The sequence below is a fragment of the Lagopus leucura genome, unplaced genomic scaffold, assembly GCF_019238085.1.
Source record: "Lagopus leucura isolate 7727_CA_CO unplaced genomic scaffold, USGS_WTPT01 Super-Scaffold_100159, whole genome shotgun sequence".
Lineage (NCBI taxonomy): Eukaryota > Metazoa > Chordata > Aves > Galliformes > Phasianidae > Lagopus > Lagopus leucura.
In genome coordinates this window covers 28,860,291-28,886,743 of record NW_024962335.1, presented here as the reverse complement: position 1 = coordinate 28,886,743, position 26,453 = coordinate 28,860,291, and the positions used below count along the sequence as shown (strand labels likewise).

General features: G+C 38.9%; 2 protein-coding genes across 3 annotated transcripts; one reads left to right on the top strand and one right to left on the bottom strand.

Annotated features, from left to right (window-relative positions):
- Positions 1-269: 269 nt before the first annotated feature.
- CMAS (cytidine monophosphate N-acetylneuraminic acid synthetase) lies at positions 270-10,757 on the top strand. 2 transcript variants are annotated; one of them, XM_042890238.1, is made up of 8 exons: positions 270-444; positions 2,241-2,383; positions 2,590-2,745; positions 4,302-4,435; positions 5,268-5,362; positions 6,487-6,658; positions 8,549-8,699; positions 9,494-10,757. In XM_042890238.1, exons 1-8 carry the CDS (start codon positions 284-286, stop codon positions 9,724-9,726), a joined length of 1,245 nt encoding a protein of 414 aa, XP_042746172.1. In that variant the 5' UTR covers positions 270-283; the 3' UTR covers positions 9,727-10,757. The 2 variants fall into 2 exon arrangements, with proteins under 2 accessions (XP_042746172.1, XP_042746173.1); XM_042890239.1 differs by lacking the exon at positions 270-444 and adding an exon at positions 523-630.
- An 8,077-nt stretch (positions 10,758-18,834) lies between these two features.
- Positions 18,835-24,889, bottom strand: LOC122190406 (sulfotransferase 6B1-like). Its single transcript, XM_042890383.1, has 6 exons — positions 24,745-24,889; positions 23,702-23,886; positions 23,343-23,469; positions 20,781-20,875; positions 20,421-20,607; positions 18,835-19,336 (listed from the first exon to the last, which is right to left on the bottom strand). The coding sequence occupies exons 1-6, from the start codon at positions 24,887-24,889 to the stop codon at positions 19,218-19,220; spliced, it is 858 nt and encodes a 285-aa protein (XP_042746317.1). The 3' UTR covers positions 18,835-19,217.
- Positions 24,890-26,453: the final 1,564 nt, after the last annotated feature.

Below are 26,453 nucleotides of genomic sequence, written 5' to 3'. Positions count from 1 at the left end.
AGTTTGAGATTTACGACAGCAGACAACGGAAAACTACAGGACTGCATCGTCTAGGGCTTCCACAGCCCTCCACGCGCCAACTGGGGAGCAGTGGGGAGCAACCCACTCCCAGCTAAGAAACACAACCGCAGCACTAACCCCACCGCGACACCTCCCCTCCCCGACCCCGCCTCAGCGCGCAGGCGCGGCGGGCACAGGACTACACTTCCCAGCATGCACGCAGAGCTCCGGGAGGGGTGCGTGGCGCACGGCGGGGCGGTGGCGCCCGCCAGAGGAACGCGGCATGGAGACGGATGAGGCGCAGCCGCGCGCCCATTTGGCCGCGCTGGTGCTGGCGCGCGGCGGCAGCAAGGGGATCCCGCTGAAGAACATCAAGCTGCTGGCGGGAGTGCCGCTTATCGGATGGGTGCTGCGCGCCGCCCTCGACGCAGGCGTCTTTCACAGGTGCGCATGCGCCATCGGCCCCCTCGCAGACGGGGGGCTTCCGTGGGCCGGAGCGGACGGCGGTGTCCCAGCACCGCTGTGGGCTGGCCGGGGGCTGGCCGAGGCGGCCCCTCGGGTTTGTCCAGCGATGGACAAATGTCAAAGGAAAGGGAATAACCGTGTGTGCCGGGAGCCCAGCTTGTGGCGGTGCGTGGAGCCCACTTGGGATATTCTTTGGTGCTATTCTGTGGGCTTTACGCACTTCTACCTGGCTATTACACGTTTCTACGTGGCTGTTGCACGATTCTGCCGTTTGCCAGGACAAAAAAAGAATTGTGCAGACGCGCACTAATAGATGAAGCTGAAGGCAGCGCACGATGAGGGTGCTCCTGGTGTGCAGCACCCTGGGTGCAGCTTCCTGATGTCAAGCTGCTTGGACTATGCTAAGGGCAGGGACTTGACTCTCAGGTTTTGTGTTAAAGTGCAGAAATGAGCCCCAGCCAGGTTCAGTGCTAAAGTATGCACCATCTTCTGTGTCTTCACAGCGGCTGTACTGCTATCTGCTCTGGAAAATCTTTTTTATTCTATTCTAAAAAGTACAACAAGCGTCTTTGACTTTATTTTTTTATAAAGGAACAGTGAGATCTATTAATCTAGTAATCTAGATTCTAGTAATAATAATTATAATAATTCTAGTAATCTAGAATCGCTTCTAGAATATTGGTAGTTACCTCATGTGAATCCATACCGCTTCATGACTTACTGTGAATATGATGCACATATGCGTGCTAGGTTTTTCATTTTGCCCATTACACAGCCAAACTCTGTTGGTTAAATGGGCAGTGACTGTTTGAATTAGCCAGGCTCAGGCAGCTTGTGGAAAAGACTTCCTCTTCGTTCATTTACATGGGTTTGACTTGACTTTGTGTCACTGTCAGATACAGTTTGGCTCTGATGATCTCACGATGTCTTTGAATGGAAAAAAATTAACTAAAGCACCACTAGTTATGTGCAGTGCATTGAAAACACCAAGATTTCTGAGAGAATAAAGGTTTTTATCATAATTTTTGGTTTTGTATGATGCTTTTTTTTTCTTTTTCCTTTTTTTTTTTTTTCCTGGTCATAGTGGTGACAGCAACCACCTTACAGGTAGCTGACTCAGGCGGAAGTGTTTACCATCACATAACGCTCAGACTTGGTCCTTCCCTTTGTAAATGTTTACTATCCCTGAACTGTACAATCTTGCCTTACCAGTACTGAAGGTTTCCGGCACCAAAACTGATGTGTTTGTCACTTGAACATCTCCTTCTCTGCGATTATATGAAGCCTAGTTAATGCACTTTAAAATTCTTGCAGAACAAGCTTGTCTTCTGACAGAGTGGCATTTTTACTTGCTGTTGGCCTTGTTTCTGAACCCTGCTGTTATTCTGAGTAAATTGTTCATGCTAGTCACTAATTCAGTAATATTTTAGTATGCCTAATATTGTGGCAAGTTGGCATTGAATTTTCTGGTTGCGCATCTGAATTTTACATTGCTTACACTACATGTATATATGGCAGGTCAGGCACCTCACAGCATTAAACTGAAATGCAACTCAGGCTTGAGGTTTTACAGTGTACGTGGTGTATATTGTATCCCTGTTCTTGAAAGTGCCATGTTGGATTGATGTACAGTTTTACTTCACAAATACAAATAGTTCCTTTATTGCCAACTATAGCACAGGGTATTGTTCAGGTGAGCAGATTGTGTCAGACAAGCCTTTTGCTGGATATTGTTCTTTGTATGATCAGTAATTTCTGTTGATGTCTGCCAACAGTGTGTGGGTGTCTACAGATCATGACGAAATTGAGAAAGTTGCGAAGCAGTTTGGTGCTCAAGTTCATCGCCGAAGCCCTGAAGTATCTCAAGACTCCTCTACATCTCTAGAAACTATCAGAGAATTTCTTAATCATCATCATGGTAAATCAGTAATGAGGCATACTGAGTTTTTATGTCATAGGCCCAGAGGGGTGATTCACTTACTATTTAGAAATATAACTAAAGACTATAGTAAATAAAATTTGGAAAGATTTCCTTCTTTTACGGCCTCTGCTCATCCCACACTTTGGGGTTGTATATATTAAAAATATTCATTGTTTCATAAATGTATGTTTATTTTTCTTCAGAGGTCGATATTGTAGGAAATATCCAAGCAACATCTCCCTGTCTGCATCCCAGTGATCTCATAAAAGTAGCAAATCTGATTCAAAAGGAGGGCTTTGATTCTGTTTTCTCTGTTGTGAGACGGCATCAGTTTAGATGGAGCGAGGTAAAAAAAGGAGGTAAGATTTTTCTGTTCGTGGCTGCAGTTAAAATTAGTCAGAGTTTTATTCAAGGGTTTATTGTTCATACTCAAGACGTTTATATTTATTTGGAAATGATATCATAAGCATGGGCTGGGTTCCTGGGGAGGTGTGAGATCACTTTTAAGTGTCGCTGTTTTAATATTACTGATCATTACTCAGCAATTCTGTATTAGTTTCTAGAAGTGATAAGATGCTGAAAATGGAAATGTTGTTAACATGTTAACTCAAAACATAACTCCCAGATTTACATGTTTATGCCTGCTTGGTGGATTTTTGTGATTTTGTAGACATGACACTGAGGTCATGTCTTAACTAGGGAGATGTTTAGTCTTACTGCGCAATAGCTAAAAAGCTGCAAATATGTGATGTGAGATCTTAGTAAAGACAGGATGACAGCCTCCTAGCCTGGAGGCTTAAGATTTGCTTCAGCCTGCTAATTTGTCTGCTGACTTATGTGAAATTGCAAACTGCCTTTGATTCATGAGGACTGAACTCATGGTAATTAGCTCATACAGAAGAATACAACTATTTTTCCTAGAGCAGATATGCCTCTCAGCTACAGTTGCCAAGAGGACTGAAGTCTTTATTTTCAAATAAAGATTGTATCTTTTCATTGCTGTAAGAGTACCTCCTGTGCTTGTACAAAGAACTATTCCCCCCCATTGTCTGTGTTGCTTTTATTTCTGTGATTAAAGCATAAATGTTGTGCCTTTTTTCCTCAAAATGCCTAGTTCAGATACTGTCTCATCTGGCTTTTTTCTTTTTTTTCTTTTTTTTTTTTTTTAAAGAATGTCTTCCTCAAGTATTAACATTATTCTATTGAGATATATAATGCTTCAGATGTATTTTTTTCTGAGTTTACCAAGTGTCATGCTTTAAAGGAAAATGAAACAGGTGAAGCTTGATACTAGAGGTAAATCTCTGCTCTCTCGTTCAGTTTCTGCTGCATTTTTTGCTGGCATTGACAACAGCATGGGATCTTAGGGAATTTTGTTTGTTCAGAGGCGCTGTTTTGTTTATTTGTGAGTGCTAATTGAACAAATTGAAAATAGTTAATGTTATGTGTGTCTCTCAATAGGAAGTATATTGGAGAAGTGCCAAAATATTTTCACAGATAAAATTTCTCTTCCCAAGCTCTTTTGTCACTGAAATATTTCAGTGTTGGTCCCCTCAGCTCTTGCATGCTTGGGACATTCTGGTTTCCAGGTGTACATAGCTGAATGTTTTCTGTGTACCCTCTCTGAAAGCTCAACCCTTCCCTACCAAGTACCAGGAGATAGTAGGACAATCCTCCATTTTGTTATCCATAGTTCTGAGAAATAGCAAGAAATCTGGTGATTCTTTGTAAATGAGTGAAAGCCATGAGAGAGATAACGAAAGAAGATGGTGGCTGAATTGTGTTCTTAGTTTTTCAACAGAAGGTTTTTAGAGAAAGTCGTTAAGTGATTCTGAATGAGGATTCTGGAAAATTTGCTGGGTTTTTCTTTTTTTTTTCTTTTTTTTTTTTTTTTTCCATTTATCTCTGTTAACAGAAAACAAAATGACAGAGCCCCAAAACCTGAATCCAGCAAAGCGGTACCGGCGGCAAGATTGGCCTGGGGAGCTGTATGAAAATGGTTCATTTTATTTTGCTAAGAGGCATTTGATCGAGAAGGGCTACTTGCAGGTTAGTGCTGTTGGTTTTCTTGGCTCTTCATAATAACACATCTTTTAACTCTTGTCACAGAGGGATTTGAATTCAGTGTTGTTTCTGTTTCTTACACAGTCTGCTAACGGCACTTTGGCCTCAGGTCAGTTAGCTTATTTCTTGTAACATTACAGGACTGTTTGTAATCAGGGCAGTTCAGAGCAAATATATTTGTACAAACAATATGTTATTTTATATATATTTATATATACATATATATATATATATAAAAGCCTAAAATACTGAGTTTCACATAAGATACATACATACAATAAACTTATAATTCAGTTTAGTATTACTGAGTGAAAAGCTTACGTTAATGTAGTGCCATGGGCTTCTTACTTGAATCTATGAACTTGTATTCTTGGCCAGTTTACACTCTTTGTCCTATGCCAGTTTCGCGCTGTGATTTAAACAGTCTGTTATTCTCTCCTGATGTTTGCATACTGGTGTAGTAATACAGAGCCACAAAAATAATCCCTTACCTTTCCCGTGCAAAATAGGTTTGCCATTTTACTGTATGAAAAGACCTACTGAAATCTGTACGTCCTAATAACTGTAATGTATATCATCTTTCTTGCAGGCTTCCTTTAGTTGTGGAAGGAAGATACTAACCATTGCTTTTATAAAGTTTCAAATATTCGGTACTGTGTAACAGAGAATGTGTCATTGTTGGTGGTTCACTTGCCTTTTAGCTGCTGTGACTACAGTGTAACCAGATATTTTGCTTTCATTACATAGTACTAAATTGTACCATTTTGTAGTTGTATTAACTTGAGCAGAAAATTGTAATGAATTCTACTTTATTTAGGGTGGTAAAATGGCCTACTATGAAATGCGTGCTGAGCACAGTGTGGATATTGATATAGACATTGACTGGCCTATTGCAGAGCAAAGAGTATTGAGGTAAAAGCACTATAATTCCTTTTATTTCTTTAAAATTAGTAATTGTTTCAATGAATGTTCATGTGAATTTGAAGGCTTTTTTTTTTTTTTTAAGTTTCAATTTAACAAATTATTCAAGATAATTGAAATACTTCATTTTTCCTTTCTTTGTTAAAATCATCTGAATTACCTTGGTATATATTTGTATGTGTTTCTTATTTGTGTAAGTGCAGTCTGGGGAAAAGGAAGACTGTAATCCTCAATATCTCATAGCAATGTATTAATGTAATCTCTGCTTTTTCCAGCTGTCTTGTTAAGCTTACATGGCCTGGAACATGCTTGGTCATGCACATGAATAAATCATAGAATAGTAGAATCATAGAATCACAAGGTTGGAAAGGACCTACAAGATCATCTAGTCCAACTGTCCTCCTATCACCCTTACTATGCATTAAGCTACTAACCCTTATCTTGTAGCACCTCATCCAGACACCTCTTGAACAACACCAGGAATGGTGACTCCACTACCTCCCTGAGCAGGCCATTCTAGTACCTGACCACTCTTTGAGAGATAAAGTTTTTCCTTATATCTAATCTAAATCTCCCTTGGTGCAACTTGTGGCCATTTCCTTGGTCTCTATTTGTTGCCTGGAAGATGAGGCTGACCCCCTCCCCATCACAACCTCCCTTCAGGAAGCTGTAGAGTGTGGAGAGTGGTCCAAGTAGAAGGTATGGGCTGATTACATCTTGCCTGCTGCCTTTTCTTTGCGGCTACTCTGTATTTCTATAAGGAAATAGCAGATGGGAATTGAATACGTTTGCTGTACCTTTTTCATCCTTTACTCCATTTTGCTTTTTCCCAACACAAGTGCCATATAGAACATAACCTTTTATGCTAAGTAAGTAAATCTCATTCTGATTTTTCAATGGAAGACATAACTTACTTGTCTTTTGGCTTTTTGTTCTTTTCTTAATTGAAGAGGGAGAATTTAGTTGAAGAGTGAAGATACTAAGGGAAGACCTTAGGGGGAAAAATGCGAATTTTAAAGCCAGTTCTTCTGCCTGGAGTTCACAATTGTATTTGAAATATTTGTTTTCAGAGTGCACAAAAACTTCCATTTGAAAAGATAATTTCTTTGTCTTAGCTTTGGATATTTTGGCAAGGACCCATTAAAAGAAGTGAAGCTATTGGTTTGCAGTGTTGATGGATGCCTGACAAATGGTCGCATTTATGTCACAGAAGATCACAAGGAAATGGTCTCCTACGATTATAGAGATATTGTTGGTATCAATCTATTAAAGAAAAGGGGAATCCAGGTGAGGATTGTTCTGAAGTGTAAGGCTTTATTTATTGCTGTGATTAATCAGCGCAGTACTCTGGTTCAGGTTTGGGACAATCATTGTTCTCAGGTTCCTTAGAGGAAAATGAATACGTTTTGATAACATGCTCAATCTCATCTGTAGCAGCTATGGTATCTTTTTCTTTTTGTCCTTGAAAAATGTGGGAAGACATTTAGATGATGTTTTGATGGCACCAATCATATTGTGAGCTGTTTAGTCTAGACACACATAAGCTAGCAGTCACTTCATATCGTTATTTTTTATTTTGACATGATTCTGCTGTAGAAATTGTGTTTTTGCAATAGCTTTACTAAGCAGGACTATGCTTGTTATCTCTCAGCTATGTAAGAAGAAGAGATACCCAGAAAAATTACTTGGCTCATCCTAGATGACTTTTGTGGCTGAGGAGAAATCAAACCCCCCCAGTCACGTCCATCTGCATAGTTGCTTTAACTGTAACTTATGTGGTAACAATTTGATGTAAATGAAAAAACACAAATTATAATGTGGATGCTTTCCTTAGTTATTGATGTCACTTCTTTATTATTGTTGTTGAATTCTGCTGAACAGAGAATTTGCTTGCATTTATGTGAAACTAGCCTTCCTGTTATTGTCTCTGTGTGCACCTGCCTTTGGTGTAGCTTGAAGAATTTAATGAGGTAAGAACTAGATACAGATATGGGCTGCCTTCAGAGGGCCTAGTCTGAGTCCTATTGCGTATAGAGGTAAGCATGGATATGGCAAAGCTAGTTAAACCCTAAGTAGGCCATTGCAGATACATTTTGAAGTCTCTGTTATGGGCTTTTTTCCTGATGTTGTAACAGGTTAGGCAAGACATTCTTTACATATTAAAATGTAGGTGGTGCTGCCCTGGGGCAGTGGAGTAGAGTAGGTGGCTTTCCAAAACTTCCTTAGTTTTATCTTCTGTGAGGCAAAAGAGAGGAAGCTTGTAATTGTTTTGTTGCCTGTGGATGCCTGTTTCTGTACTTTCACTGACTTGGAATCTGTTATTAAAAACCTCCTGGGCTTTGTGTTTCATTTACTTTATTTCTAGTGTATGATGCTAACACAGTCTTACTCTGTGCACCAATCCCATTCATTCTGTACTTAAAATCAATGCCAAATACTTGCTAGCGTTTAATAGCAATTAGGGATGATAAGCTTGTCCACAACTTGGAGACAAAATGTGGAGAGATTGTGTTGTAGATCTTCAAAAATCTTGCTGCAGTCATCTCCTGTTTTTAGCCTACCCTATGTATTGTTTCTAAATTTCATATTTGAATTTAAATCTCAAGAGATTCATATGCCACACCACTTCAATCTGTTTAGTGGTCTCTTGGTATTCTCAAGTCCTTATGTAGCTAAAACAGTAATGTTGTTACGTAGAGGAATCAGGAAAAGTACTTCAAAAGTTTGCTTCCACAGATATTTCAGAAACTGTCCTCAGAAGCTCTTTTATACCCTACTTTGCCTTAGATCAGATGCTGCTGCATTAAACAATGAGCATTGTGCTGTGATATCCAGTATTTTATTTGGTACATGGTGCATATAAAAAGACAAAGGTAAACTTCTATTTTGGGGAAACTCAGGGAAACCTACAGAATGATTTTTTTGCTTTCCCAAAGCACTTCGTAACTCAAGACTGTAATATGGTTTTTTTTGGACACAAATCACTTCTGTTCTGAGTTCTGAATGAGGAAACGAGTCATGCAAAACTCTTCTGATACCTGATTATGTTTCCAAGAACAACACTTATACTCTTTTCTGGTTAATGTCAGATATTCTGGTTATATCAACCAGTTATATAACTTACTGGTCTTTTTTCTTTGTATGTAGGTTTTATTCTAACTTGACTTAATTCAATAGGTTCGGCTCATCTCTGAAAGAGATTGTTCAAAATCCCTGTCAGCCATGCAGCTGGGATGTGTAGCAGAAGTTAATGCAACAAATAAACTACGAGTCCTGGAGGACTGGCAAAAAGACATTGGTTTGAGCTGGAAAGAAGTTGCTTATTTAGGTTAGTTTCTCTCTTTAAAACACTTTGGCCTCTGCTGTTACACTGAATTTAGTGAGATTAAAGCGCAAGCAATAACACATTATCACCAAAAGCAGATGCATATTTTAAGTCTTACTTGGGTACAATCTAAATATTAAATGCAATGGTGAATCATTGTTGAATTTTGTAAGTGTGATATATTACTTAAGTTTATAATGTGATTTAGAAAAGCTTTTCATATTGCGGAAGTGTACATTTATAATATACAATTCTGAATTGATTGTAATGCATTTCACAGAATCACAGAATGCCCAGGGTTGGAAGAGACCTCAAGGATCATGAATCTCCAACCCCCCTGCCAGATACAGGGCCACCAGCCTCCACATTTAATACTCGATTATACTATTTAATACTAGATTTCAGATTAGTATCATACAGGTTATACTCTGAATTAGAAACAAATCACGCAGAATTAAAACTGAAAGCTATGTGATCCCATACAAAACTGTATTTCAGCGGCAGCTTAGTTGTAGAGTCCTGGAGGTGCTTGCTTAGTTGCTCAAACAATTTTACTCTTATGAAAAGTACATACTCTTGCTTGAATATTATGTGTAAAGTATGATCAGTGTTGACATTTATCACTGGGATTTTCTAAAAATATGTACTTAAGGGCTTTTGAGCTTCTCAGATAAAAAATGTGGCAAAAATAGAAATTCTAATAACTAGATTAATATTTAAACAGCAAAATCAATATTTTTTCTCCGTTTTTCTCCTCTGTGGTATTTTTCTTACATATCTGTCACTTTTTTCAATAGGAAATGAAGAATCTGATGTGGAATGCCTGAAGAAAGCTGGCCTGAGTGGTGTGCCCGCTGATGCTTGTGCACTGGCTCAGAAGGCTGCTGGTTACATTTGTAAAAGCAGTGGAGGCTGTGGTGCTGTCCGGGAGTTTGCAGAACACATATTCCTCTTGTTAGAAAAAGTGAACTCTGCAAGAAAGCAAATGGAAGAAGTGAATTCAACAGCAGAGAATACAGGGGGAAAATGAGAACAGCAGAAATGGAAATAAGGAACTAATGAAAAAAACAATAGCAGAGTTGTTTTCTGTTTTTCCACTTCTCCCTTTCCTAATATGGTTTTACACTGTATTAGAGTTATAAAATGTTTCCCTCTAATTTAAGGTTCCACTTTAAGTGTTGACATTCATGATTGTATTTATGATTATTTTAAAAGCTATTTAAGTGCAATTGAAGAAATACTACAAAAATAGTGTCCTCTAAATCTACTCTTAATCATTAAATTTGTTCTACAAGAATGAATGTATCTTTGTTTTATAATCCAGATATATGCAGGGAATAAAGATTTTTTTCGTGATTTGTGGATTTGTAATTGAGACTCTTAAAAAGTTTGTTCTGTAAGTTGTGGTCATTTTATGTACATTTCCTCTATCAAATGTCAGTATGATATTGTACTTACATGCTAGCTTTTCTTGAGATGCATGTTTCTCCAGTAGGGAAGAGTTCCAGCATATGCTGAAGCATATCCTGTATTTTAAAAAGTGGAGTTAGTGTAAAACTAGTTAATGTTAGTTAAGAAAAGTATTTAATCATGTGTTCAATTTAAGCTGATATACAGCTAAGAGGCATTTGGAATTATGCCTCTTACCTTTGAATCTGGTTATATGGGGTTTTATTTCAGTGCTTAAATTAACAAAACCAAATGCCCCAAATTTGAAACTAAATCTCCTATTAACCTTTGAAATCTTTCCTTGGAAAAGTAATTGCTGTGGAAAAAAAAATCATAGTTGATGTTTTTGGGTTCATATAAACTACATTCAGATTATATTTAGCATATTAATTTAAAGTTGGTGTGTATACATTTGTATTTATGTAAAATACAAATTTTACTGGGTTTCGATGTGGAGAACTCAGTGATCTGTAAACATCTGTAGACCTGACATTGAAAATACACATCGGTTTTCAATCCTTGTATTACTAATGAGTCGGGCTCAGCCTTGGGTTAGGCTGAAAAATAATAAAAAACAAATAAAATCATGGCCATATAGGCAATTCTTGTTGAGATGAGTAATAATAGTTAATCATTTTATTTTATGTTTCTCAACATAAGATTTCCTGTACCTCTTTCCAAAATAAGATCCACTGATTTCCTGCTTTTTGTTGATGAACTTTGTGTTTACCTTGTGTCCCTTTCTAAAGCAAAATTTTAAATTGAAAAATCTTTTACTAGCTGTAGCAGTAAGGTAGGTAGGTGAATAGTTGAAAAGTGAATTAGTTGCACTATTGCCCTCTTCAATTATCACTTAAATAATTCCTTTCATTGAGTTTTAGGGCTCTGTACTAGATAAATACCATGGATAGCAATAGCACCATATTTTGGACGGAACTATGAACTTGGTACAGGTCGATGAGTCATTTTACTCACATAAACAATGTAATAAATTGCAGAAGTCCAGATCGTTTGAACAGTTCAGCTTAATAACGTCATTTAAAATTGGCCAAGCTCCTATTTACTTCACCTTGTCGTAGTCAAGGTACTTAGTAACTTTGTGTTCAAGGACAGTTTCCTGTGAACAAATAGATCTAGAGAAGTTGCGATGAACTTGACTCCCATTCCTCTTATGTAAGAGAAAGCAAAAGCATGACTAAGTGCAACTGTAATAGAAATAAGAGTTGTCTGTACTACGTGTAGGTTTCTGTTTAAATCAAGAGCTCTTCTAATGATTCAGCAGAAAGGAATGGTAGCTGATAGGTTTTTTCACTTTGGCAAATTCCTTTGAGAAAAATCCGGTAAAAGTTTTAATTGGACATGTCAGAAGACACTGTGCAATAAAAGAACTCTAGAGCAATTTTACGAAATAAAAGCAGTCTGAGGATATAGGAGGCAAAATCCACTGCCTGAAAGGTTCCCATTTCTATTGCTCTACATTGGAATATAGGGAAATCCCGACTATGAAACTAGAATATCCCAAGAGATGCTTCGATGGCTCTGTTTTTATGGAAGCTCCTCAATCAGATGGGTTTAGGTGTAACAGAGTAGAAGAGATTGAGACGATGAATTTTACCATGAAAAGAAATTCTGAGTACAAAAATGGTACAATCTTGAAAGATGTACCATTTGCTTACTGTTTTTCCACTACATGCCCTGGCACTGGAGTTGCCTTTCACCTGAGGTGTGTAGTTCACTTAGACTAGATTTCAGTGGTCATTTTTGTTATAGTGAACTAATTTTGGAATAATGTTGCTTCAGCCATTAGACTTGAAAAAAAGAAGTGCACATTTGTTTTTTCAAATTGTCTTCAAATATCAATTAGAAGTCTGTGAAGAAGATATTTCCCCCAACTTTTAGCCAATGTAGGATATTTATCATAATTACAACAACTTATAAGGATAAACTATGTAATAATTTATATTAGGCTATTTTAAAAATATAGCCAATTAAATGAAATTTGAAATAATTTTCTTTAGCCCTTTGAATAAGAATGATCGAAGAGTGATTTGTATACTGCAAATTGTAAGCTTCCAAGTCCATGTGACATGAATTGACCCCGTGAAGATAGACAGAGTTAATTGGTGCCTAAATTAATCACACAACGCAGTCAGTTACCCAGTATCTTTGTCCTTATCCGCTGTTGGAGACAAACATTCAGTGTTTGTGTCTGTATGGTTATCCCATTATATAAACTTAACCTTCACTTGCACAATGTTCTTGTCAAAAAAAAAAAAAATGGTAGTTTTGGTGTACTGTGAAACATGTATTTGTGAAGAGTAGGATTGATCTCTTTGTTTTCTGAGCTGTCGCAGCCAGCTCTGACATTCTATGGCAGGATCCTTGTGCAATGAGCAGCTTGTGCTAAGGATTTTTTCACAGAACGTTCTCAGAAAACTCTGCTTTTGAGTAGGTTTCAAGAGCTCTGCTGTTTTCGACAGGTTGCTCTTGCCAGACGTTCTAAGCAGGGGGCAGAAGGATGGACACACTATCACTGTTTCTTAACCTCTATTGAAGGATAACTTATCTCTATCCCTCAACCTGCTTTGGGCTCCATCGTTTTGGTCTGGTCTTTGCCCTGTTCAGTGTATGTCTCTCTCAAGTTCTGTGCTAGTTCCTGCAGAACGATCCAGTGTGTTCTGACTTGAGTTCATTTTCAGATCAATATGAATCACGTAAATCTCAGCCTGGTGTGCTCAGAGAGATTGTACAATATTTCAAGTTTGTAATACTTTTAGACTTCAAGCACACAGCGTTTAAGTGGCTTTTCCAGTGTCCATGTGAGAAAGCTTGTTTTTTCTTTGTAATATATAATATGTTTTCTGTTAATATTCTCTTTAAGAATTATTTCCTGTTTCCAGAAATACAGGATACCCAGCAGGACTAATTATCCTAAATGTCAGTGTTACAAGAGCAATAAGACAAAATCACTCAACTGTGCATGAACCCATGAGTTTTTAGGAATGATTAGAAAAATGGTATACAGCAAAAAGGACAGAAATCATCATTCCACTGTATTAATCAGTGATTTTAATGTATCCTGAATACTGCGTATTTGGTTTCCTACATATTAGAAAAGTTGTAAAACTAAAGGTTTGTATGAGGGTAAAATAGGTGATAAAAGGAAGAAATCAACTTCTGTGTGAGCAATAGTCAAGTAAGAATTCTTCACTTTGGAAGGATGACTGAAGGGAGTTATGTTACATATCCATAAAATTAAGAGGAACAGGGAAAGACTATTGCAGAAATGAAGAGTGACCAAAAATAAATGCCCAAGAAACTTAAATTTGCCATGTTGTGTTATTGCCAGCTCTTTCTAGTTTTCCCATGATCTCCAAACATCTGCAGCTCATGGATCTCTGAAGCTGGATGTGGCTTTCAGAAACTTAGTAATCCTCAGCACATTTCAAACAGCTTTTGTCCGTGTGTCTGAAACATGATATGTTTCCTCAGATTCTGAACCTTGGTTTCTTCCTCTTGTTCCTTGTGTGGGAGGCTCCCAGGTGCATTTTTATTCTTATTTCAGAGTATGTATCATGGTATGGTTCACAGTATCACAGTATGGTTCATTCTGAAGTAACAGTGTGTACCTCTGACACAGTAAGGAAAAGAACATGGCATTACTATTACTACCAGGTATCAATAATCTAATCTTCAAAACAACTTAATAAAGCAAAATTGAACACAGAAACTGTAAGAATGGGGTGACATCAGCTAAATTGGGATCCATCAGTCATAGACACGGTAAATTGCACAGGAAGTTCTCAAACAAAACGTAATTGGAGGTTGGAAAAACATTCAGGAGAATATCATGTGCTTGTCCTATTTGTTCATGTACACTTGCAGACAAGTTTCTAGTTTAAGCTGACAGACATCTGACCTAGCATGGTTACTCACATTGAAGTTGTACAGATAGTGAAGAGTTACATCCCCTGAGAGAGCATGGTTGTAGTTGTAATCCACTTAAGAGCTTAGCTACTTTTATTCCCCCAGCTTTTTTCCCTTCTTACATCTTACCCACAGCAATGCAGCCTTAGCTTGGAAGGGGACATGATACCAATGGATCTTTTTTATCAGTGATGCCCAGCCAAGGTGGTTGGATGAAGCCAGGTCCAAAAAGCTTGTGAATGGGATGGATTAATGATGTAAATGGATATAAAAAGTTTCCACTCATTTCACTTAATAAACCTATAGATTTCTTCAAAGCATTTATTGTGATCTGTTTTTGGGTTTGATTCTATGAATGCCTCTGTGTGTTCTCTTAAAGGATATGGAGCTACACTTGAATAAGACCAGAGTATGAAGGGTTCTTTAGCTGAATTTGATGACTTGCAAACAAATTCTAGTTCTAGCTTGCCACATCTGCACATCTACATAGTTGTTTCTTTCTGCAGTCTTGTAAAAAAAACTGAGCTGACAGCAAGACATGCTGTTTTTTCACTTCTTGCTTCGGTTTGCTTAATACACAGCCAGATTTTTATCATCTTGCCAGTAAGCACCTTGCAGCTAATAGAAGAGTAAGGCTCCCCAGGTTTCTTCCTTGTGTGTTTAGAGAGCACCGCATTTGATTTATAATGGAAGTTAAGAGAGTTGGGGGGCTTTCAAGGTAAGGTTGCTGGCAGTGACAATATAGAGAATAACAAGCTAACTGGATCTGTGCCTTGCACAGTATGCTGCAGGTTACTGATGCCTCTGTCAAGAAGCAAGGTTACTCAGTCTAGGCTGCTCCAGCTAAGTTGCTGTCATTGGTGTCTGAGCTTGGCTAGCAGTGATACACGAGCTGGCTTCATGCTGCACTTCATTCACCTGCCAATGAAGTCTTACTGTGCCATTTTTTTATTGTAAGGTAGGTAAATTTATCCAGCAAGCAATGCTGCAACTAATTCCTCATCCCCCTTAAGCAGCCGGCAAGCAGCTGCAATTGAATAACAGTGATACCACCTGGCTGTTGGATTAGTTGAGGTAGTTCACCAAGGTCATAAATGACAAAAAAAACAGACCCCAGTTATTCTTTGTTACAATGCAAAGTCTTGCAGACAGAAAGGGAAAATCTGCTTTTATTTCCCTTGGCCATTAATATTTGCTTACATGCCTACAGTTTGTCATACCCCCCATCACTCTGCGTAGATTCTCAGTGGTTAAAGACTGACCATCCCCAGACATGGCAGTCTTGCAGACATGGCAATCAGAAACAAGGACGTTGTAAGCAGGCTGTGCATAAGGACTGAGTCACTGAGTACCTGGAAACTGACTGGCCTGCTCCCCTCAGACCTCTGCCTGGTTCTCTTCACCGTCCGTTTCTGCTTTTGAGCTTCATGGAGCCCTGTGCAAATGCATTCTGGTGCAGGGGTTTGCAACTAAGTCACTGCAGTCGACAGATGTCAGTGAAGAACAAATGCTGCGTTCCTTCTGGCCGGCAGAGCTTGCTGGATGGACGGCTGCAGAGCCCATGCTGGAGCAGACACCTGTCAAGCACTCAGGGGCTGCAAGCGGTTTCCAAGAAGGCTATTTCTCCACTCAGCGCTGGCCTGTGGAACCAGTAAGCCTTCAAAAGAGGCACGGCAGTGTAATTCGTGACTCCGCGCTTTCCCGTCGCTGTGGCTTTCCCTCGAGCAGCTGTCGGTGCTCTCCGGGCCACAAGGTGTCGCCGCTCCCCCATGCTCCGCCTGTTCCCAGCGACCCCAAGCACAGACTGCCCAGTCACTGTGCCCTGTTATGGCCTGTCCGCTGGGGCAGGCAGGGCTGGGGAAACAAATGGGGACTGTCTTCTGCCAAAGCCGCTAGGAAAGTTACTGCTGAATTATCTCTCGTAGTGGTTGGTTGCATCAAGAAAGAAAGCTGTCTGTGGTCACCTGCGAGGCTGGAACTGGTGGGAAGGATGTGGCTGTGAACAGTCCTTTCCTCCCTCTCTGAGTGTCTTCTTTCAGCAGCAACCTTCATCCCCACGCTTGGCCTTTTCTTTAAGGCTTGATTCCCTCCCTTCTTATCCCCAGTAGTCTTCACAGCTAGAGTGTCCTTGGCTCTTTGTGATTTGTGTCTGAATCTTTTCTCTCATCTATCTGTTGATTGTGAGGAAAATCCCATGGAAATTCCTTGTTGTCCACCACGTTTACTTTTCTAGATGACAAACGGGTACAAATACACTGTTTGACCCTCTGAGCATCTCTGCCTTGTCTAAACCCAGTGCATGTACCCACTGAGCGCAAGGGCCTTCACCTGGGTCAGGGCAATCCCAAGCACAGATACAGTTTGGGCTGGAGACTTGCATCTGGAGAGGAATAATTGCAGGCACCAATACAGGTTGGGGGATGAGCTGCTGGAGAGGAGCTCTGTGGAGAGGGACCTGGACGTCCTGGTGGACGACAGGTTGGCCATGAGCCAGCAGTGTGCCCTTGTGGCCAAAAAGGCCAGTGGCATCCTGGGGTGCATTAAAAAGAGCGTGGCCAGCAGGTCGAGGGAGGTGATCCTCCCCCTCTACTCTGCCCTGGTAAGGCCTCATCTGGAGTACTGCGTCCAGTTCTGGGCTCTCCATACCAAAAAGACAGGGATCTCTTGGAAAGAGTCCAGTGGAGGGCAACAAAGATGGTGAAAGGCCTGGAGCATCTCTCCTATGAAGAAAGGCTAAGTGAAATGGGTCTGTTTAGCCTTGAGAAAAGAAGACTGAGAGGGGACCTGATCCAGGTCTATAAATATCTGAGGTGTGGGGGGCAGAATGGCGAGGCCGGACTGTTTTCAGCAATGCGTGGAGGCAGGACAAAGGGGAACAACCAGAAAGTGCAGCATAGGAAGTTCCGCACAAACATGCGCAAGAACTTCTTTACAGTGAGGTGATGGAGCACTGGAACAGGCTGCCCAGGGAGGCTGTGGAGTTTCCTTCACTGGAGGTATTCAAGACCCACCTGGATGCCTACCTGTGTGACCTGCTGTAGGGAACCTGCTTTGGCAGGGGGGTTGGACTCGATGATCTCTGGAGGTCCCTTCCAACCCCTACGATTCTGTGATTCTGTGATAATGATTTCCCTTCAGCCAGTTCAGGGCTGTATGCTTTAGCCCTCTCTCTAATCCAGATGTCATGTCCACTCTGTCCCTTTCTGGACAGTATGATATTGTGAGCACGTACATGGATGCTATGTAAAGCTGTATAAATCAGTGTGCCTCCTACTGCCTCATTCTGCCAGCCCAAATCAAAAGCCTTCCTTCACTTCTCTGTTGCTTTCCTTCCCTTCAGTTAACTGTGTGAGTTGATGTTTGGATTTCTTTATTTCTCCTTTTCAAGTAGATCTTGAATTCAGATGGGGGAAAGGCTTCTGTGGGCCTTTGTCTTTGTCTCAGAAGTCCTACCAACATTGTTATTCTCTTTCCTCAAATGCTGTGTGACCTTTAGAATCATTGCCGTACTCAGTTAATAAACACATCTACATTAGCTGATCTCTTTCCATTTATTAATAGTGGAAGAAGGACACCTGAAAGGCATCCAAGGATAATAATTGTTCATGACATTTCAAAAAGAGAGAGATTTTAGTATCAGAGAAGCAAAGCAGCACAAACAAGCTTCTGGTTTCCAAATGTGTGGTTAGCATAAAACAGAGCTCAGAGCAGCATCTGCCTTGAATTGGGTTGAACTCATATATGGAAATGGAGTGTTGCTAAATAGGCTTACCTCTCACTTATGTCCTCAGCATGTAACTACCTGTATCATTCATGCAGATGCACACCAGTCAGTATTGATGTTACCTTCTGCGAACAAGGTGTGAATTGAAAGAGCTGTGTGTCTAGAGAAAGCGTGAATTGTTCACTGTTAATAAGGTCTTACCACAACTTTTCAGAAACAGCTCATCCAAAGGAAAGCACAGAGGAATCGGAGCAAAGTAACAGTGCTTGTCTGCACGAGTTTCTTTTCAGACAGTTTTTGCTGGGAATTATGTAGTTGGTGAGATCTGGTTAGGGAGCAGAGTACTTAATGCTAGCCTGCAAAGCAAATTGAAGGTGCAGACAGAAACCACATCACTCAGTAAATTAGAAGAAATGTCTTCACGCTGTTCCCAGAACAGTCCTTAGATGTGAACACAGACAGCTGATTCTTAAAATACCTGTCTTATCGGGGCTGGGTAAACATGTCTTGTTTGCTTTAAAGTGACTCCATATACTGCTCTGTTTGCCACAGTGAAACTACTGTATTCTACTGAACAAGGGCTGTGAAATAAAATGGTTTCATCAAAACACTGGAAATAGGCATTTTTCAGGAAGAAAGCTGAGTGAAAAAACATACAATGCTGAAATCTGCATGGATTTATATTAGTTTCATTTAAAATACAGATATTATACAATATCTAACAGAGAAATAAGTTACAACAGAGAAGCATATACTGTTACAAAAAACAACAAGCAAATCAAACAAAACAAACCAAAATTTTATACACAAACTTAACTGCAAATCTTCAAATGTACTGCTACATTTTTCAGTTCTAGCATCAGTAACAAAGTCTGATAAAATAGGCACTTTCCAAATCACAGTAGATGAGAAAGGGGTTCAGTCTAGGGTTACATAATCATTTTTTATGATGTCTTTTTAGACATACAGATTATTACAGGATTTTTTTCTTAATATTTAGGTAAAATTTTTAAACCTGATCCAAGAAGTCCATTTGTATACACCTAGAGCAAAAAATAAATAAATGTTGAAGTAGATCTAGTTGTAAAAAAAAAATGGGTCTGACACCTGGCTATAAAACCATGTAGATATGTCCTCCGATTGAGTTCAGTTCCAGCATTGTGCCAGAATTTTCCTGTCCCCAAATCTCTATTTTACAAGCCTTCTTCACATTTCTATTGTTTGACTATGTGAAAAGTAAGGCTGATAGGTAAGATAAATGTATGTAAACAAGGTAAATGAACGTGGTCAGTGCTTCTTCCACCTTCATGGAATCAGTTCCAAGAGCAGCTGTTTTTCTTTGAACTTCTTTTAGCTCTCATCCAGATTTTCCCAAAATTTCTCTATCTGCATTTTTGGTTAAGTATTGTTCTTCTATGAATTTAGAATTCATAGGTGAGATGTTTTGCCATTTTGCTGAGTTTCATTTTCTCACTGAATACTTCATCAAACTGTAAGTTCTGTTTTGGAGTGAAATGGTTCTTCCAGTCACCAACAGTACCTGGAGGAGCAGAGACAGTAAAAGAACAGTGAATCTGGCAATATATAGCAATGAAACAAATCAAAGGCAGACCAGTTTTATTAATGCTGCACTTGGCACAAATTGTTATTGTATTATCAACCATAGTCTCTGTGATATGTCGTGATAGGTCATGATTATGAGTAATTATTTTATTGATTTGGTGAGACTTTGATGGGAGAAGCTGAATCATCATCCATATTAAGCCCTAAGGCTTGTTTCTCATAATGTGTCACCTGGCAGTGCCAGCAATACTAAGAGAAACAATGAAGAGTAGCAGGTTTTAAGGATGGAAATAGAGCTCTTGCTCATCTCAGCAGAGGCATCTTGCCTCATCTTAGATGTTTGCTGTTAAAAATCTCTATCTGGACTTCTTTAGTAGAGGCAAATAGTTGCTAGCTGAAATTCATCTCACCCTTGTCAGCATATAAAACCCCCAGTAGCAAGAAAACAGTTCCTCTGCATGTTTTTTAAGTCACATATGAGCTGCGAACTGCTGAAGGTTTTACTGCAGATCCCAGTTTGGCCAAGAGCTTAAGGTGATCTGTGAGGTCACAGGATGATTTGAGTCATTCATTCTTTTGTTATCATTGTCAGCATGTTTCTTTTTGGGGGGAACATTTCAGTAAGATAACAGGGAGTACAGAGGATAAAGGCTGCCAGCAGACTCCTTCCTAAGAAATGCACCTTTTCCATTCTAGCAGACCAAGTGACCTTGACTGGTAATTTGAGAGGAGACACATAGAGGCTTGTGAGAGACTGAGGGTAAACTTTAGATACAAAAATGCAGATAAAGAGTAATGTTCTGTGAACTTCCCTTTAAGCTCCAAAGCTCATATAGAGCAAACTCTTAAGAACCCCTCATAAGAACATATGCTATGTTTCTCCAGCATAAGCATGCATTTTCAACTGAAGATCTTAGTGAATGTTTTTTCAAAAGGCTTCAAATTGGAGAATCCAATTGCTGTTTCCTGGGAGTGACTCTAAATGTCTTCAAATCTATCTAGGCTTCTGTAAGATAGGTGCCAGTTGATGATTCTGTATTAAGTCAGGACAGTAAACTTACCTTTTCGGAAAATTAGCTTCCTGTTGGATGTCAGGGCACAGACGGTGTGACTGGGGTCACTGTTTTCTTTTTCTGTGTCCTTTTTCATCTCTGAGAAGGATGATTTCTTACAGATATCTTGGATATCTTCATCACTGATGCTTATACCCAGGAATATGCTGATTTCCTTCACAATCTTTGGGAGATTCTGAGATACAGGAAGAATAAAGTGAAGAATAAAGTTTATATATTTCTGAGGTGATAATTAGACTTTCCTTTGACATGGAAATTGTTATTTTCATTAGAATTTCCTCCTTGATATTTTGATTATTTCTATTTATCAACAATTCATTCTAAAACAGGAACAGAGTGCATATTTACCTTTTTCATGTCTTCATAGAACAAAAACAGTATATTTTTGTCATTTTTATGTTCTTCCCAACTTAGGAAATGGTCAAACCAGGATCCACAGACAACTGAAAAGAAAACCCATAGAGATTCATGTATGCTTGATTAATAAATAATTCCGTATCTCACAAATTTTTAGGGGAATGCTTCCTTCTTGGTATGTACCCTATGTTCCTCTAAATCTGATTAAATTCTTTTTTGTGAAGTGATTCAAATTTACAGCCCAAAGAAATTACCATTCCTGTTTGATATTTTTTTTTAATATCAAAGTGACAGATTATTATGGAACATAGTGCCACAGTAGCAATAAATCCAAATCTAGGAACAGGCCTGTAGTGAAGGCAATTGTATGGGCACAACAAGATCTGAGCATCTCAGCAAGTATATCTGTAGATCCATGGTCAAAATAATAATAATAAAAACCTAGGAAAATATACTAGGAAATGAATGTGTTGTAAGTACGACATTTTGTCTCTTAAATGGAGCACACTATTGCTCTAGCAAAGAAGAAATATGTATATTTTCAAAAGTCAAGGAAGAATTGATAGAAAAAATATTTATTATAAAAATACATCAGTCAACCAACCACACAGGTAACTCATAGCTTTATAATTGATGCACAGTACTTGCTTTGTCTGAATGCTCCCTTTAGTGACTAATAGGAAGACAGCTAAATTTCAGCTTTATTTTTACAAAAGCAATTCTGACTCTTCTGGTTCAAAGACAAGGCTGACTGCATTGACGAATGAGCTGAAAGCCTCCTCCAGGATAACGAGCACTTCATGGACAGAGCAATAGTGAACTGTGACCTTGCTTGATACTTTTACCATAAAAGTAAAATATTTAAGTATCGTAAAGGACATCATTTTGTTTGCAAACCTTGAGACGTATTAGGTATTTTGCTGAATGCTTCAGCCTGTAGCCAGAAAACCATCTAATTGCAGAGCACCAGTGCACCACGGTGTGCAATTAAAGCCTGCTAAAGCCCACTGGGAATGTGTTCAACAAATGCACCTGCTTCCCCTTAACCCACATCTGTGCAAGTGCCCAGTCCTAAGAAATGGGCAGGCTTCCAGAGTCAAAGAGTCTACACATAGATTTGGGGTATATCTGCTGCTTTTCTTTCCTGTTTCTATCAGGGTGATAACCTATTTATTAGGACAAATGTCCAAAGAAACTAAGATTGCCTATTTAAAAAAAAAAAAAAAAAAAAAGGAACGATGACTTTTAGGTCCTGTAAGCTCTTAGGTTATAAGACCACTATTGTCTCTATTGTCTCTGCTGTTCTTGATGTTCTTGAGCTATTACTCTGTGGGTTCATGCTATAGGGGTGAGCCATCCGGCCTCCAATACCTGAAACTCAGAGACCCTTTTGACTTTGGGGGTACAGCAAACAGTTTTGGAGACAACATCCCTTTTCTCTGGGTGTCCTCACCATTGTTCTCAACTTAACTCTGTTCTCTCTTAACTCTGCAAGTATACTGCAGGATCCGAGCCAAGCAACACAATCTTTGTATGTTTCAATTAAGAGCAAAAATCACAACCTCTCTCCCAGTATCACCTCTTACGTAAATCTATGTTGTAACCAACATAGTTATCTTTTTGTACCATGCATAAACACACTGAAAACAGCAGAAGACTATTAATTCACAGACAAATGGGAGATGCTTTTAAAATTTTGTGCTATCCTCTTCTTTTTTTAACTAATTGATGTTCAAGGGTGTTACTAAACAAGCAAAGATCCTGCACATCACCGAAGCATGTGTCTTAGGGCTGCTCTGAACAAGGAACACAGGATCCACGAATCAGTGGAAAATACAGACTGACTTCTGGAGCCTTGATATAAGCTGACAAGGACTGCCCTGGCAGTTTGCTTTGATATTTTTCAAGCTCGTCTATCATTGTTGCTGTTATCATCACTGTGGGTAGGAACACGTCCTCAAAGGAGTCATAAAACACTAAAAGTGGGAGTGGATAACCAGAATATAGTCCTGTTGTCAGTTTCCTTACTACTTCTGCCACTTACACAAATCTCACTCATGTCCTTGGTCTTTGGACTCCAGGACTAAGACAACATATCAGGCAGAGTGTGTTCAGAGGTGCATATGAAAGCGTCTAGACTCCCTTTGAAGGGTCACGCAAGACCACTTTCAAGATGAAGGCACTAAGCCTGTAAACTTAGGCTCTCTGAGCAGCCTTGGAGACAACCTTCATATGTGTGCCACCTGCCCTTCTGCAGGACACTAAGCCATATATTGCCCTCTTGGCATCTTCAAACAATGTCTACCCCACCAGTCTGCAGCCACCTGTCAAAATACATCCTTGAAAGGCTGAAGACATTTTCCTATTACTTGCTCATTGTTTAGCATTATAATTTATCGTGGAAAAATAATAAATCTGAAGATGTGTGAATTAGGAGTTCAGCAAGGAGTTTCACAAAATTAATATTTCTTAACTGTTTCTGTTTAGAATAATAATAGAATATTAATAGTAGTAATATGAGCTGAAGGAAGAAAACGGAACACCTATCCTTACCATCTCCTTTTAAGAACAAGTCAAGGAAAACAGTCCAGGTATCTACAGTGGGAAGGTTTGGATTCTCTCGGTAGTAATGATACATGGACACTGCAGTATCTTTTGGATTTCTGCTGATATAGATCATCTGTAAATGAAGACAAAATGGTTATTACTGTTGGATTTGGATTATCCTGAAACTTAGAACTTCTAACATAAAATCTGAAGCCCAGAGCTGATTTTTATGAGCCTCTCACGTACACAGTAAACCACCTCTGGAAACTGTAAGTCATTTTAAAGTGTCTAAGGATCAACAAGACAGAATAGATGCCTAACAGACATTTAATATATCTTACAGCTTTTGTAACTTTTTGACTTACCTTGCATTTTTTATTCTTAAAATGTTGAGGCAACATGTTGTAGTCTAAGTGTGTTGGAATGATTCTCTTTGACGACAGTTGATTCAGTTCCTCCAGTTTGGACATGTCTCCAAGTTCAATGGGAGTTGTTAATGTAACAGGAGTATTGTAAAGCTTTGTTATGACTCCTGCAAGCCAGTGAGTGCCTTCAGGAAATTAGTTTTAAGGAAAAAAAGAAAGAAGAAGAGAAAGGAAGGAAGATTTTTTAATAAGAAAATATATGGAACATGCAGTCTGCATGTGAGAACAGTTTGCTAAACCCCAAGATTCAAGAAACTGTGCAATTGAGTACTCTGTTGGCTCTAGATCCATAAATACTGGAAAAATTGTTGTGGCTGAATTACAAACTCTCTGAAAAGCACTGATATTTGTATCAAAACAAACTCATTAGATAAATGGAATAAAATTCAGACTCCTTGTTAGCTGAGGTGATTATATTATTTCTGGTGTTTATTTTTAAATAATCTGTCTTTTAGGGTTGGAGGGAAGGATTCATTATGGTAACTGTGGCTACTGGGAAGATAACTAATTGAGCTTCCACCCTGGCATGAGTTTCTGCCTGTGAGAGAATTGGGGAGAGAAGGAAGAAGAATCTACAGACAAAAGCCATAAAAATCACTTAATACACCTCTTCTCTTGCTCATAATTAAATGCATAAAGGCCTCAGGAAAATTCTTTGAGTATAGATTTCACTTACAATAAACAAATATTTATTTGCTTCTGAACACATAAAACATCTGACAATATTCTGTATTACAGAACCAACATTTAAACAGTGTTTTTTTTCTTGTCATTGCACTTGCTTTAGTTTGTTGTTTTTGTTTGTTTTTTTTTTTTTAATTTGTTTTGTTATTTCAATACTGACTGAGAGAATAACATACGCACATATTCAAACATCCTTGCCTATTTGTTTATTTTTACAGACATTTCACAAGTATGTTTAGAGAGAACATGAAACGAACTATTGACACATCTTGGAGTTAACATATAGAATTAGAACTTACCAGATTTGGGGTAGGAAACCAAAAGGACATCATCTTCTCTAGCATCAAAAGCATCCAAGGAATTTAAAAGCTCTGGAGAAGACCTGGAGGTAAAGGAAATCCCCTTAAACTTGTGAATGAGTTCTGCCTCACTGAGGTTGGACATGTTTGCTTAAGCCTATGATTCCTGCAAATCAGATAGCAGTGAAATGACGAGAGGGTTTAAGAGTAACCTCTAGGTCAGATGGTTTGAAGTAACAAATTGAGGCCGGCAATACAGACCTCATGCTTATATAGTTTGCTGTGCATATTGAAATCTCTCACAGATATTGATTTTTCAAGTTAACTGATAAAGGCAACTGAAATATTAGAGGTCATTTGATAAATAACAGAAATGCAGCGTCATCAAAAATGCGTGTCGTCATTTATTAGCTTTCCAGAGAAGGAAAAGGAGTGATAGTGAAATTATATTAACTGTGGAAAATGTCAGACTGATCATTTCATGTTGTCATAAAATAGGATCAGTATGATTCAACAACTTATATAAGGGCTGCTCAGAAAGTAATGCCTCCTGTTTTTTGGTATCCCACAACATCAGGAGTGGATGTTGGTGCAATAGCATTACAGGCTGAACCTCCTCACCAGTATCTCTTTACATTTTGTTGCTGTGTGACAAATGGTAGCAGGGGGGCAATCTGACAAAATGGTGTCTGACATGGAAGCCTGTATGAAGCAGAAAGTTGTCACTGAATTCTTCCATGAGAAAAAAAGTGCCACCTACTGCCATTCATTGACACTTGCTGAATGTTTAGGAGACCAACCAGGGGATGTGAGTGCAGTGACGAGGTGGGTGGTGCATTTCAGCAGTGGTGACAGCAGTATTGGGTAACTGCCGCTGGTGCCGGTTTTTATGAATGCAGCATGCAGGCCTTTATTCATCACTGGCAAAAATGTACAGCTATTGGTGATGACAGTGCTGCAAAATAGTGTTTTGTAGCTGAGAATTTGCTGTATCAAATAGTGTTATTGTGCTCTTCATTGTAGTGTCCATGGAAATAAATAGGAGGTAACCTATGTACTGTATTGGAAGCAGTGTCTTGCTTTATGTGAATGAAATACTTTGGGTTCTCATTTTATCATGTATGCGGTGGCCTGTATTTTCAAAACTGTAAGTTGATTCCAAATGCTTCAGAGATGTCAAGGAACTAATTTTCTGAGCATTTCAGAATTTCAGCCTGACCTTAAAAACAGAGGTAATCCTGAGTCACAATCATTTTCTCAGCTGTCATATCTGTAAGAGGAGTGGGTTTTATCTTGTATGTTTTATGACTAGGAATGGGTGAAGTTTTTTAAATCTTTCCACAGAAAATGCAGATTCATCAAAATAAAGGCACTTGCAAGAAAGATGTAGTTCTCAATTCACTGCCCATTATGAACTGTATTTTTTTTTTTAAAGTTTGAATCTGTAGAAATCATTATGAGTGTTTTTCCACCTGAAAGCTCCGTGTTTGTCCAAATTACCTTCAGAAATGTGAATGAATCACATGAAAATAAATGGCTCAAATCTGAATAAATGTATCTTAGGGTGTTTAATATTTCAAATTTCACTTTCACTGCCATACATTAATCTTTTCTGGTGTGATGCCAGGACCTACAGTCTTCAATTTTCTGGATTTCTTTTTGTGGTTTTGTAGTTTGTTTTTCCCTAAGTCTCAAAAATTTCCTGGAAT